This window comes from Eriocheir sinensis, chromosome 12, assembly GCF_024679095.1.
Source record: "Eriocheir sinensis breed Jianghai 21 chromosome 12, ASM2467909v1, whole genome shotgun sequence".
In the NCBI taxonomy this organism is placed as follows: Eukaryota; Metazoa; Arthropoda; class Malacostraca; order Decapoda; family Varunidae; genus Eriocheir; species Eriocheir sinensis.
The window spans coordinates 17,697,041-17,712,732 of record NC_066520.1 but is presented as its reverse complement, the minus strand read 5'-3'; the positions used below and the strand labels follow the sequence as shown (position 1 = coordinate 17,712,732).

General features: G+C 46.0%; 1 protein-coding gene across 3 annotated transcripts in view; it reads right to left on the bottom strand.

The window, feature by feature from the left end:
* Positions 1-15,692, bottom strand: part of LOC126997517 (proteoglycan 4-like) — a 291,843-nt gene that overhangs the window by 114,783 nt on the left and 161,368 nt on the right. The window contains exon 2 of one of the 3 annotated variants that reach the window (XM_050858652.1): positions 10,076-10,419. The exons of the other annotated variants lie outside the window; for them this stretch is intronic. Within the exon in view, the coding sequence (XP_050714609.1) occupies positions 10,076-10,228 (153 nt within the window). The 5' untranslated portion in view covers positions 10,229-10,419. The remainder of the gene's footprint in view (positions 1-10,075; positions 10,420-15,692) is intronic. 3 annotated transcript variants of the gene reach the window in all.

Sequence of the window (15,692 nt, the reverse complement as noted above, 5' to 3'; positions counted from 1 at the left end):
AGCAAACAGAGAAAGAAAACGAAAACAAAGTAAGTGAAAAAGAAAACAGTTTCCCGCGTGACCCAGAAAATACAGGAAAGATTAAGACAGGAAAAACGAGGGAAAATAAATGGAAGGAAAAGCTTTAGCAGGAAAGAAAAGGCACGCGTCTAATTGCGGCAAGAATGGTGACTATTATGGTGGTGGTGGTAGTGGAGGTGGAGGTAATGGTGGTGGTGGTGGTGATGGTGGTGGTGGTAATGGTTGTGGTGGCGGTGGCAATAATAACAATAACAGTAAAAAAAAAAAAATATTGCTGCTGTTGCTACTACTACTACTACTACTACTACTACTACTACTACTACTGGTGAACAAGAGCTTTGAACAATTTCCATATCTACAGGAGGCTGACTCGTCCTTGCCGGCATAAAACTCGGTTACGGCGGAAGTTTTGAGGCGAGGTCTTAACTAAATTCCACAAATCGCTGCGGTTAACTCTTACGTAAGTGCCGAAGTCTAAGGAGAAACCATTTTAAACGAGGCCTTTTGGTGAAGTGTGTAATTATTCACTAGTTTCCCAATAATAAATAAACAAAAAAGGTTCTCCATTTATCAGCCAACCACATCCTCTTTTCCTCCATTCCTCAGTCTCAATTCATTACGTTAGTCAATAAAATGCGATGTCATAAAATTCAATCAAAAGACATACTCGACATTTCCGTTAACAGCATGTCCAGTACTCGTATCTAGGTCAATTAACGTCCTCCGCACATTAAAACAACACTACATTTTCAATCAGAAGCGACGTGACATTTTCTATTTGACTTTCCGATAAAGAAAAAACCCACGTACAACCTGTCCCCCTGGCGTGACCCCGCGGCCTTCCCCGGCATGGTTTCAGTGTCTTCCCATTAGAGCAACACTGCGCGCCGGCCCGAGTGAAAGCTGGTCGCTGGCGGGCTGGTGGTGGGGCGCCGGGGACCAGGGCAGAGGGGGCGGCAGCTGTGGTCGCGTCGCCGCCGCCTCCGCCACAACCTGTGAGTGTTATCATCAAGGGCGCCAGCAGCCAGGTGGTGGCGGCGGGAGGGCACAGCGGGGGAGGCGATTCCAAGGGACATTAACACAGTATCTCTAGAGACAAAGCTATCGGCGACCATTCTTCTTCTTTCTTTTCTTCCCTTTCTTCTTTTTCCACGGGCAATAAATGTATATGGTGTGGAAAAAGAAGCATTTCGACACAAACCGAGGATTCTTCGGGAGAGTAAAAGTAACGCTATTGCTGATATTCTGATAATACCTCAAACTTAATGGTCGGGCATATTAATTTCAACCCTCATTGTATCCGGTCCACAAAATCTACTCAACGCGCTTTCTGAAGTGGCCTCAAAATGGTGTGTTCAAACTGAGCCTGAGGTCCATACCATTAAACATTTTGTAGCTAACACACTTTCATTTGATAAGGCTTTCGTAGAGGTTCTAGGTATTTCCATGAGTAGTTTTATGACCCTAGTGAAAATCTGACAAGGCTTCTGCACCATGAACGGAAAAAAAAAAAAACTCATGAGAGCCCGACTATTCTTTGTGGCCTTTGTAAATATTTTCTTGTGAGAGGCGGAAGCGTCAGAGAATGCGGACCTTAGAACCGATGACAACTGCATGCATCACTCCACCCATTGTTGTACGCGCCTTCCTGGGGAGCGTGGTGGAGGGGTCACGATGCACCTCAACCACTACACCTCAAGGCCTCCGGGAATGGTGACAGGTGTATGCATTTACCTCTAATGATCCCAAATCTTCCTCCTTGACCTCATGAACCTCAGAATTCTTCATATGCATAGGTAAGAAGGTTGACTTGAGCATGCGTTCACTCTATTTCTCTTTAAGTAACCCAACTATTCCTTTTTTACCTCAAGAACCCCAGAATTTCTCACATGCATAGATTAGGAGGGGTGAAAACTGTCCAGGTTCACTCTCTTTTCCTGAAGCAATCTAACTTTTCTTTCGTTATCTTATAAACACCACGATTCGTTATGCGCATAGCTAGAAGGGTTGACAGGTGTGCTGGTTCACCCTACTTTCCTTAAGCTATCTAACTCTTCCTCTATTACCTTATAAACTCCACGATTCCTTATACGTACTGTTGGCAAGGGTGTCGGGTTCGTGTACTCGTTCATTCTACTTCTCTGAGCATTCCAACCCTTTCTATACTTCATCTTCAATACTCTATACTTCAAATGACTGTTCCTGTTCCTCGTGTAATGTCTCTTTATGCGGGTCCGCTTTTCTCCTTCGGCTTAGAATTGTCAAAAATGCCACGAAATTGCTGTTCCTCACGCCCTATGCCTCATCATATTCATCGCTTGGGACTGTTATAAATAGTACGAAATGACTGTTCTGCACGCCCTGTCTCAGTATGCTCATCCGTTTTCTTTCTTGACTTTATTACTGTTATGGGGCATCAAGCAAGCAGATTCTAAACATTGTCGTCTTCTTCACGCTCTATTTCATTATATTCGTCCGTTTTCCTTCTTGACCTGTTTTCCATTATGGGGTATCTGGCATCAAACAAGCAGAGTCTTAACATTGTCGTCTTAGCCGTGGTGCACAAAACCTGACTTGCAAAACATCGCGTCTGAGCTCCGGTGCCTCGCCTCGCTCTAGTCCTTTGCTCTAGTGACACAGACACGCTTTTACGACCCACGGATGACGACGACGAGCGAAAAAGTGTCTGCATATGTCAAGGACCGTAGTTCTAGTCACGTGCGAGTGAGGATAATGTCGGGCTTATGGCTCTCAGGTGCTCGTCATCGGTGCCAGGACGTGATGTAACCCCGTGACACCTGCGTTATGGAAGGTGATGCAAAGCGGAGGAAAGTCCCGGGAAGCAGATTCCAGAGGGGACTACCAAGAAACCTCTCCATCCGACACTGATCTCTCTTATGGCCGTTCGTTTCTATTTGTTTTTATAGTAGTGCTGGACGAGCTTTTTTTTATTTTCCTTTTGTTATAGCCCCTTGAGCTGTTTACTATAAAAAAGCGTTGCATCGATGGCCAATACTATAACTGTGTGATGTAGTAATAAAAAGTAGATGAGAGTGTTTGGCTTCTAGGGTGAAGATAAAGGGTCCAGAGAAGAGGAAGAGAGATGTTAAGAGAGAGAGGAAAAACGATGACCATGAGCATTGCCTCAATGACCAATACCATAAAGAATACACCATAAATAAACACGAGATAGGGTTAAAGAAGGGAATTTATCAGAAAATGAAGAATGGTGAAACACATCTCAGGGGCCGGTACGTCGTACTACCTAGATTAGTTAAGAAAAACACCAGGATAGCAAAAAGGAACTATGAGATCAAAGTAGCAAATGAGGCGAAAAGTAATCCCAAGGGCTTCTTTCAGATGTATAGAACAAAAACACGGGAGAAAATTGGAGCGCTGAAAACAAACACAGGGGAGCTAGTAGAAAATTACGAAAATTTAAGTACATTGTTGAACGACTACTTCTTTTCAGTATTCACACAGGAGGATCGAATGACTATACCGGAAAGGGTTCAGGTGTACGAGGGCGGGGATGGCGGTAAATTGAGGGATATAATCATTACCAGGCAAGTAGTTCAGGATGAGATAGATAAGCTTAAGAAGAACAAGTCGCCAGGTCCTGACTGGATATTTCCGAGGGTATTAAAGGAATTAGGTGTTGTACTCAGTGACCCGCTAACCGACATCTTTAAGATGTCGGTAAATACTGGCTATGTGCCGAGCCTATGGAAAGTAGTTAATGTGACGCCGATTTTCAAAAAGGGGGACAGGTCAGTTGCTTCAAACTATCGCCCAATTAGCTTAACATCGGTTATAGGCAAGATGCTGGAGTCCATAATAGCCAGGAACATTCGGGGGCATTTAGAGAAACAAAGCTTAATTCACGACTCGCAGCATGGGTTCACAAAAGGTAGGTCATGCCTCACCAATCTCTTGTCCTTCTACACTAAAGTATTTGAGGAGGTTGACAGAGATGAAAATTATGATGTAATATATCTTGATTTAAGTAAAGCGTTTGACAAAGTTCCTCACCAACGACTGTTACTTAAATTACAGGCTCACGGAGTAGAGGGTAGTTTTGAACTGGGTCAAGGCGTGGCTTAGCAATAGGAAGCAAAGAGTGCAAATTAATGGTAAAAGATCTGACTGGGGATGTGTTACGAGTGGGATCCTACAAGGTTCGGTATTAGGTCCACTTTTGTTTATTATTTATATCAATGACTTAGATACAGGAATTAGTAGTGATGTTAGTAAGTTTGCAGGTGATACCAAGATCGGTAGAGTAATTGAGTCGGATCAGGACGCTAGTATTCTCCAGGGTGAACTAAACAGATTGTATGACTGGGTGGATAAATGGCAGATGGAGTTCAATGTAGGGAAGTGCAGTTTTCTGAGTGTGGGTAGGAACAACCCCTCAAATAACTATTGCTTAAATGACACTCTCATAAACAGGTCTGGGTGCGAGAGGGATTTAGGGGCCTTAGTGAGCTCTGATCTCCGTCCAAGGGCACAATGCATTCAAGCTAGAAATCGAGCAAATAGGGTACTGGGATTTATTTCAAGGAGCGTAAGCAACAGAAGCGCCGATGTCTTCCTCAAACTATATTTAGCATTAGTTAGACCTCATCTTGACTATGCGGTTCAGTTCTGGTCACTTTACTATAGAATGGATATCAAAATGTTAGAATCGGTGCAGAGGAGGAGGAGGAAGAGAAAACTTGCCATACGAGGAAAGAAAAAAGAAAAAACTTGCATTCTCTAGAAAGGCGAAGGGTGCGTGGAGGCATGATCGAGGTTTATAAATGGATGAAGCTTATGGGGAGACATTCACATAAGTTTTTTTGTTAAAGAGAGAACGGTAGGACACGAAGTAATGGGTTTAAACTGGATAAATTCAGATTCAACAGGGACATAGGCAAAAATTGGTTTACAAACAGGGTGGTGGATGAGTGGAATAGGCTTAGCAGTCATGTGGTGAGTGCCAATACAATTGTCACATTAAAAAATGGATTAGATAAATTCATGGACAGCGTTATTAGGTGGGATTAGATACACGGGAGCTATATGGGACCTTAGGTTCAGAGGAGCTGCCTCGTACAGGCCTACCGGCCTCTTGCAGACTCCTATGTTCTTATGTTCTTATAAAGTCTGTGTGATGTAATGATATACAACGGATGAGCAGAGGGTTTGGCTTCTAGGGTGAAGATAAGGGGGTTAGAGAAGGGGAAAAGAGATGTTGAGAGGAAGAAAAGAAGAATGAAAACCAATAAGACAACGTTTGTGTGGTGTAATTATAAACAACAGGAGATAATAGTGATTGGCTTCTGGGGTGGAGCAAACGGGGTCTGAGAAAGGGACGAGAGATGTTAGGAGAGACAGAAAGGAAGAATGAAGACCAATAAGAAAACGTTTGTGTGGTGTAATGATAAACAACAGATGAGCTGAGTTTGGCTTCTGGGGTGGAGAAAACGGGGCCTGATAAGGGGAAGAGAGATGTTAGGAGAGAAAGAAAGGAAGAATGAAGACAAAGAGTACACGGGAAAGGCAAGCCGGTAAGCCAACACCATGATGACCCCTGCTACGTGCCTACATAGCAGCGAGGGGCTGTTCGGGGGCCGCGGGGCACGGGAGGAGTGGGTCAGCGGGTGCCGGTGCCGCCCTCACCCCACTGGCCCACACTCACCCCGGCATGACGACCAGCACGCACAGGGCACCGAGGAGGGCACGTGGCGAAGCTCCTCACATTGATAACACGAGACAGAGCATTGTATTCTTCACGTCCTTTTCTTTTCAGCAACAACGAAGAGGCTACGAAGAAAGAAACTCGCGGCGCATCGCACAAGGGTACCGATGAATGGCCTTGTTGTTATTCCGCGTCCGGCAGCGGTGGGTACACTGGCCTCGAGGGGGTTGGGTTCGTTTTCTTGTCATCTCGAAGCCCCGGAAGACTGGTACTGCTAGGATGAGCTTTAACGTAAGATTATTCATATGAGTTAGGCGTAGGAAGGCTTTATGGAGTGTTGGTTGGCCTCAGGTTCGTCAGACTTATCATCTCGAGGTCCTGGAAGGCTGGCAGCGTTAGGATGAGCTTGAACATCAGATTATTTATATGACTTAGGCGTAGGGAGGCTTTATGATGTGCAAACTGACCCCATCATCGTCACTCTTGCAGGAAAAATGAAAACTTCAGCTTCCATCTTGTATCTGATAATTATTTACCAATGTTTTCTTTATCTTGACATCATCGTGATTTTATAAGATTAAATTGTGCTGCTGCTCGTTTAATGGGCCACTGCATCCACCACATCAAACCAAGTCATCCATCCTCCCCTACAGAGGCAGCCGTGGAGTCATAGAGGCGTGCAGCGGGTCACGTACGGAGAAATGAAAGTTCTGGTTATGGTCGGGAAAAAATGGCATGAGGTAGGGAAACACACCGTCTACGTGAGGGTCCGGGGAAGAGAGGCGCACAAAAACTTTTCTTCTTCAGTGAGTACAGGCCTGGTACACCTGACTGGGGGCGACCGTCCAGGAAGCTCACCTGTCGAACGTAGTAACTCAAGCTCAGGACCTGACACGTGTTTCAGTATCTCTTATGTAAAATCTCCCACCTTCAACATCAGTCATATCAACTTTCATTGCCTTCACGCTTAGCAGTCGACTGAGACTAACTTCACTATATCAATCATGCACAAAACCGTACAAGAATAAGTGAAAAATAATGCTGTAGAACCTTCCTGTAAATCCAAAGCTGCAATCCATCTCACAAGGAAAGAGATCGAATGCCACGTAAGGACAGAAAGTCATCCCTTTTAGAGTTTCCGAAGCTTGGCAATGAAAATTCGAGGTTCTCATTGAACATTCCTGAGAATCCAGTCAGTATCACCAGGAAAGAAATCGAATGCCACGTAGGGTCAGAAACAGAGCCATCACCTTAAGCCTTCCCCGAAGCTTGCAATGAAAATTCGAAGTCCTAATTTACCCTTTAGATGACCTTTTAACCTGTGGGAGGCCCAAACTAGCAGCAGGGTCATAAAACTACCCATGGAAATACCCACCACTCTTACGAAAGCCTTGTCAAATGTGTGTGTTTGGGCGACGAAGTGATTAAGAATAAGGACCTCAAGGTTACAACCATTCCGATTCAAAGAAGCCTCCCCTCGACCCACTGTTTTGTGAGGGAGGGTGCAGCGGATGGCATGTGTCTGTGTGTGTGAGAGAAAGAAAGAAAAAGGGGAAAAAAAAGCAATAATAGACGGGAGGACTTATCATGCCATCTGCTCCCCCTGGCAACATGTTTACAAACCACCTAAAGGGCGATGCTCAGCTCAAAAAGGGAGTCCCGTCACGAGGCTGTTATTGTGTGTTAAAGGTCCCGGTCACGCTTCGCCGGCTTGGTCTTTCTCCTCGGCCGCTCTTTAAAGACCATGGACTGACCGCCTCGAGCATCCAAGGCTGTAACAAGCTGACGTGGCTACAGTTTCCACCTTCAAAATAAGAACGATAGAGCAGAGAACGAACGAAAACTTGGGAGAAAGGACGCTGCAAACTGTAAATTGTTTAGTTTCGGTTGGTTTTCATATTACTTCGTGTATCTGGTTAGGATTTATTATCAAGCCGGTCTGTGCAGCTCCTGACACGCCGATGGAGGTAAACTGAGGCAAACTCGGGTGAATATTCAACAATTAACCTCTTGAAACATAGTTGTAAAGATTCTAGGGTCATTCAGCAGCATTCCGTGTGATTTCAAGAGCCTGGTATCTAAACTGGAATACCATTAATAGAGGTAGGAAGGCATTGGTTGGTACTTTCTCTCGTATTGAAAAATTGTGCCAACGTTGAATTTATAAGGATACTGTGTTTACATAGATCAGGAAACTTGATTGGATTTTCTTTACAACACATAAAGGCTCAGAGATAGACATTAACCGACACTTTTCGTACTTAAACAATAAAAAAACTGAGCCATTGTATAATTTAAATGCCGAGTGTTTTCAGACCCGAGGGAGATTTACCTTTATTATGCGTCATGGTTCAGAGGCAGAGACAGACAGACATTAACACTTCCTCTCGTGCTTCCTAAAGGGTGCCAAAGGAAAATGGTAATACGTCGAACTCGAGGCTGCCGCAGGAAAAGGGCGTGGCGAGGCAAGGAGCGGCGTGGTAGGGAGGACGTGGTGGGTAGGACGTGGTGGGGAGATTTAATAACACACGCCACTACACACACACACACACACACACACACACACACACACACACACACACACAGGCTTAGCTTCACCTGTCTGATTGCTTCACTTCCTGTACGCAAAGGATGGGCGGGGCAGAGAAGAAGGAAGAGGAGGAGAAAGAGGAAGAAGAGAAGGAGGAGGAGGAGGAGGAGGAAGAGTAGTGATTTTCTTGTTTGGATGCGCTGAGGAAGCAGGTGGGAGCGGAGAGAGGACACACACACACACACACACACACACTGGGATCTGATACCATGCCTCCTCCAGCCACTTCCCTGGACACCCACATCCTCCCCCTAAGCCTTCCAAACAGCCCCTTGTCGTCCATTATTCTTATCCTGTCATCCCTGGGCTCCACAACTTCACACTGTAGTCAGGCAGGAGAGATGAGCTAATGAATACGCACACCAGTAGCTCTGCTCAAGCTCCTGACGGTGGCGTTCACAGCATGCCAAGAACAGGTGCGTTGAAAGGAACTGGGTGCGAAAAAAAAAAAAAAAAACTTGCTTCCCCTTCAGCGACAGTGTGACATCCCTGCACGCTGTCATTCCCGTGTTTTGCAAGAAAATTGCTTTATCTCTCCTGAGATTAACTTAATCGCCTTTGCCTCATTCTTCAAAATCATGCAGGCATAATTATTTGCATGGCAGGTCACCAGTACGTAATTTCCGATAGAGGCGGAGGGTGCATCCTGCTCGTGGCCGTACCTTGATTACACAGCCGAACGAGCACAGCCTGAGGCACGCCGGTGCGGGGCTGCTGGGGCCGCAGGACGCCGGCGGTGAAGATTGTAGTGCCGTGGCAATCTGCTCGCGACAACCCCACTCAACGGTCCCGCGCCCCGCTGGAGGGGGGCGCGGGACCGTTGAGTGGGGTTGTCGCGAGCAGATTGCCACGGCACTACAATCTTCACCTTACATGGGCCTGATTAATGAGCGTACCTGTCTCATCACGGGCACGGCCGCCGCGTGTGTGTAATGAGTATGCCAGACGCGCCATCCGTCACACACTGGCAGCGCCGTGCCACGCCCGCCTGCCGCGCCCCGCTCCGTAAGCTGACTACTAATGAGGGTGAAATTCAAAATACAGTTTCCGAAATGAAGCGCCACATGACAGCTCTGCTAACAGGCGTCCTCCCGTATGAGGCGGCGCGGGATGCCTTCACGCGTTCCATGTGAAAACGGCCACTTGTTCCTCAACGTTAGCAAGACTGGGGACCGGCGGACAGACCCAAGACAACACTCCGCTATGGGGGGTCGCGGTCGAGGGGGGGCGGTTAGCACTGCTGAATCTGGACGCAAACATTCATGAACCGTTTCAGTGTGCAAGATGCCTTATTCTCCATCGATTAAGAGACGAGGTGGCACCTAGTCACTAATATTTTTACGCCAGGAAGTCACCTCTATATCAATTCTTCGATCTATATATAAATGTGTATGTATTTATCTTCTATCTAATGTGTATCTATCTAATCTTCTAATACACATCCAAGCACTGCAACCCATAATTATTCATGCACTGATAGGAGTCATGCAAATCAGGGGTGAGGGAAGGCAGGGGCATGCTGGACAGGTACTCACGCTCCCGGTGTTCGCCTCCCATCACGTACCTGCAACACAAAAACAACACTTTAGTTTCAGGTCCGCGTCATGACAGTGCAATAGGTAGACTCCCATAGATAACTAAGAGCCCATAAATCACACCAGGCACCAGTTTTCTCTTGAGTATTATGACTAGTTGAAGTAAAGAGAAGATTTTCCTTCAACAAAGCAAGACATTTCTCCTGCCGCGGGGGACACAGCAGCGAGCAGCGGCGCCATTATTACCTCGACCAGCTGAGCGGAGGTGATGTACTCGGTCTGGTTGTTGTTGGTGTGCTGCAGAACCACCTGCTCCACGCCGCGCTCCGCCTCGTCCTCCTCCACCACCTTGCGGCGGCAGCAGAGGAGCCTCTCGAACATCTCCCCCTTGATGAACATGGCGGCGGACTGTCCTTCACTCTCACTCACTTATTATTTGTCGCCAGTGTCTGAGAGTCAATTGCTGAGAGTGGTCGCTGCTTCTGCTCCTTCCTCTCCACTCACTCCCTCACACACGCCACTCGAGTGTTCCTGTCGCCATCACACTTGGCTTTGCTCGCCACTGTTTCATTCACGAATCATTGTTGCTGCTGAAAGTGTTGAAGCACCGACGGGTTATGCACAGTTCTTTAGGAAACGCTCGAAGTAATAAGGAACTCAGTGCTTTCACCGCTGCTTGAAATAAACATCCACACAAAGACTTTTACTTCTTGCTACGAAGCTTTCTTACGTCGCAAATGAGTTTCTTCGCCACCCCCCGCTACGATTTGAGGCAAACTTTCAACGTGAGCGCTTCAGAAGGAAAGCGGCTCTCCCATGATATATATACAACCTTCAAGTAACACACATGGACATCGTATACCACAGTCCTAGTAAAGTCTTAGCAAAATTCGACTATGTGACTTACTTCCTATATTTTTCAGTATGGATGAAGACTTTCTCACACTCCTTAATTACTCCTCAGAGGACGCCAACCAATACTTTCATATGGGCACTTTTAATACTTCTCTTTCATTTATTTAGTGTAGAATATTGCCACACACTCGTCCATCCTCACAAAACCCCAATGAATCCTTTAAAGTAGTTTCAATGCTTTCCTTTCCTTTATTCATAGTACAGATGAAGACTTCCACACACCCACCGCTACCCTCTCAGGACCCCAAGCCCAAGCAACCCTCTTAATCCAAGGAAACACACGATCAGTCAACGAGCCACGCAGACACACGCGGACAGGGCTAAGTAGATACAAGGCGGGAGATGGATGGTTATCGCTTCTTGGATAACCCAGTGGCAGGCAGGTAGTAGGGTTGGGCCTCCCTGACTTGCCTGCCCACACCGCCCGAGGCACCGACCAAGAGGCTGCCGTCAGTAGGCCTAAGAACCTTAACCCATCCCACGGCGGCTCACATAACTCAGTGGATGCCCGAGGTCTCAGCACGGTCAGAGATATGGTTAACGTGTCTACTAAATGCAGTTATAGTGTTGTGGTTAACTCTCTCTCTCTCTCTCTCTCTCTCTCTCTCTCTCTCTCTCTCTCTCTCTCTCTCTCTCTCTCTCTCTCTCTCTCTCTCTCTCTCTCTCTCTCTCTCTCTCTCTCTCTCTCTCTCTCTCTAATTCTCTATCTGTCTATCTTTCTTTATGACTATCTTTCTGTCTATCTTTCGCTATTTGTCTACCTTTCTATATCTATCTATCTTTCTATATCTGTCTATCTTTCTCTATCTGTCTATCTTTCTATATCTATCTATCTGTATCTATCTATCTATCTATCTATATACATTTTTTTTCTCTCAGCCCAGGAAAGCAATCACACACTCGCTGCATAACTCGTTTCGCTATTTTTTCCTCCGTAACGCCGCAGCCGCTGACTCGGTGGGCTTTATGGCGGGAGAAAGCCAGAAACGAGGCAAGCGTGAGGTAGAAAGCGGATGGGGGCGGGACGGGGCAGCGAGGCACACCACAGCGACCCTCACAGGCGGGGAAGGGGGTGGAGAGGTGGAGGGAGAAGAGGAGGAGGATGGGGAGGGAGGGAGCATGGTCGGTACTCCCCTCCTCGCCACCTCCCCTCAACACCACATTACAATCCCATAAATCAAGGACGGATCTCCCTCTCGCCACACTATAAAGCATCACACTCTCTTGAAAACTTTACGAAACACACACACACACACACACACACACACACACACACACACACACACACACACACACACACACACACACACACACACACGGACACATATGACGCGAAAACACTAAAAAAATACGTAAGATAAATATGTGAAGTTTCCAGCATTTGCACGCCTAACCAAAACTCATGCAACAATTTTATAACCTCAGAGTTAGGAAATTTACTACGGTGCAAAATTCTTACACACTTTACCTCAGATTAAAGAACATGAATCAACGAATATTCATGTAACGCTGGTCTACTATCCCCATTAACCTATTTTTAAAGTCAGAATACGTTGATAAAAAAAAAGCATGACCTAGCAGATGACTTAAAAAACACCAACGTAAGAAAAACACATCACATCAAGGGAAAGAAGCAAAAAAAGGAAGGAACAACATGAACACAACACAACCAAAACAAAAACTCTACGTCAGGTTGGACAGCAATCAAACATCATCAGTCTAGTGGCATTGATCGCCTCACTAAACCACCGCATCCTGCCTCGCCTGCCTCCACTTGACGCAACGTGGGGTGGAGGTTAAGTGGGCTTATCTAAGAGTGTCAACGCCCCCGGCAGACCTCGAGAGCCGGAGTAACCAGACGAGAGGCGCATCACTGGGAGAAACGAGCACCCCCACAATGCACACCTGGTTCTTTATGGTAAACGAAACGGCAACAAAGAAAGAAAGGAACAAACAAAAGAAAACAAGGACAAAGCAAAACAGCCCGCTAAGCTCTACTCCTGCAAACCAAACAGGAGTGGCCAGAAGAGAGGTTACGTCTTTATTCTGGCAACTATGAGGCGTCCTGCAATAGTCTAAGGCTGTGAGGTATCGAGTATTGCCTCCAAGAATCGACAAACAATAACCAGACGAGAAGCACATCACTGGGAGACACAACCATCCCCAAAACTCACACCTAAGACTCATACTTCATTCTGGCAACTATGAGGCGTCCTATAATGGCCTAAGGCTGTGAGGTATCGTCTTATGCCTCCAAGAATCCACAGACAGAATAACCAGACGAGAAGCACATCACTGGGAGACACAACCATCCCCAAAACTCACACCCAAGACTCATACTTCATTCTAGCAACTATGAGGCGTCCTATAATGGCCTATGGCTGTGAGGTATCGTCTTATGCCTCCAAGAATCCACAGAAAGAATAACCAGACGAGAGGCACATCACTGGGAGACACAACCATCCCAAAAACTCACACCCAAGACTCTTACTTCATTCTGGCAACTATGAGGAATCCAATAATGGTCTACAGCTGTGAGGTATTGTGTCATGTCCCCAAGACCCAGCTTCACATTCTATTTGCGGCGTCTGTTCATTGTTATTTACCTCACCTAAAGGAATTCTCAAGACATTCTTAAAAGTAATCTGATAACACGTTAGGACTCACCACATAATTTTACCTGTTGAGCCATTCGACAGGTGGCTTGATAAAAGGGGGTAATGAGGTAATGAGGCTTACCACTCAATAGAAATTACAAGAAACCTAACCTTACACTGACGAGAACACATATCCACGTTTTTTTTTTTTTTTTTTGTGTGAAGTGTAGAAAAAGAATCAATATTACAACAATTAATTTTTGTTATTGGCAAGGAGCAGAATTATTAGTGTTGAGTCATGCAGAGTACAAATGTCATGAAGAAACAAAAAAGTCCTGCAATCAGTCACACAGGCCTTCAGGAATCGACCCAGACAGACCAGAAGAAACAAACACTTCCGCCTTCACCCCAGCGAGAAGTGGAGACGAAAGATAATATTACTAAGAACATCACCCCGTACTCCTTACACACGCCTACCTATTTACGAGAACTAATATCCGGATAGACCGAAGGAAACAACACTTCCGCCTTCACCCCAGCGAGAAGTGGAGAGCAAAGATAATCACTGAAAACACCACCCCTCCTTACACACGCCAGCCTATTTACGAGAACACAACTAACATCCAAACAGACCAAAGGAAACAACACTTTAGCCTTCACCCCAGCGAGAAGTGGAGAGCAAAGATAATCACTGAAAACACCACCCCTCCTTACACACGGCAGCCTATTTACGAGAACACAACTAATATCCAAACAGACCAAAGGAAACAACACTTTAGCCTTCATTCCAGCGAGAAGTGGAGAGCAAAGATAATCACTGAAAACACCACCCCTCCTTACACACGGCAGCCTATTTACGAGAACACAACTAATATCCAAACAGACCAAAAGAAACAACACTTTAGCCTTCATTCCAGCGAGAAGTGGAGAGCAAAGATAATCACTGAAAACACCACCCCTCCTTACACACGCCAGCCTATTTACGAGAACACAACTAATATCCAAACAGACCAAAGGAAACAACACTTTAGCCTTCATTCCAGCGAGAAGTGGAGAGCAAAGATAATCACTGAAAACACCACCCCTCCTTACACACGGCAGCCTATTTACGAGAACACAACTAATATCCAAACAGACCAAAGGAAACAACACTTCAGCCTTCATTCCAGCGATAAGAAGGGCGGAAAGCTAACTAAGAGCATCACTCGATCCCTCTTACACACGCCTACTTATCCATGACAACTAATACCAAAAATCAAACACATAAAAGAGATCAATTTCTTGCGCCGGGGGACATGCCAACACGTCCATAGCTCTTCCATGCTTCACAGATGAGCGACTTCGAAGTGTGTGCAGTGAAAGGTAAAGACTTGTGAGCGGAACATGTATGGCTAACACGTTTCTTGTTTTTTTTTTTTTCTCAATCTTTTCCAAACCCATGCGTGTTAAGCCTACTGGATATTCTATAGTTATACGACCATGTTAAGTTAAGCCGTGTTCCCCAAATGATACCCTGAGCTTGAGACTCCTAAGTAGGTTAGTGATATTTGCGTATACTGAAAGAGCTATTCACATGTGTGTTTGAGGTATTTGTAAGTGTTTATTCTACTATTTTTTTCCCAGCAAGTCATTGATAACAGGGAACATTAAAGGAAAGTCTCACAACTGTATTCACGTAAAAGAGAAAACATTAAAAAGACCGCGTTCAGCTTCCGACGGTCCGTATAAAGTCACGACAAAAAAAGACATAAATACGATAAGCTGCCTGAAAGTGACCAACCATCATCACAACCTACACCAAAGCCCATCAAGAAACAGGTACAAACACTCGTCCCCGTGCACTACAACCTCCTTGGCACCACAACCTAACTCTCGGACACCTCGTGGAGCTTTCAACACGCTGGGAACAGGACCCTCACACCCACTACCTCTTAACTTCCTCATCCCTTCCTGACAGCACATCTCTCCACCTAGCATCCCGTCACCCCTTCTATGACAACAAACCTCTTCCCTCTACCTCTCCTACCACCCTCTCCCTCTTTCTCTCCTTTCCATGACACCTAGCCGTACCCATTCCAGCATCTCACTCCATCACGTCAAAATTTCCTTCTATTTTTTAACTTTTTTCTTCCAAAACGAATGGAATTATGTACTCTTCCGCGTATACCTGTAACTGTGCCTGTGCATGTGTGTGTGTGTGTGTGTGTGTGTGTGTGTGTGTGTGTGTGTGTGTGTGTGTGTGTGTGCGTGCGTGTGTGTTAACAAAGAGCTGCCATTGACACGACCGGGGCCTGCAACTGCTACTGCTCCTCCTCCTCGCCACGGCCGGGGATGGCGAGCTGCCTCTTAGC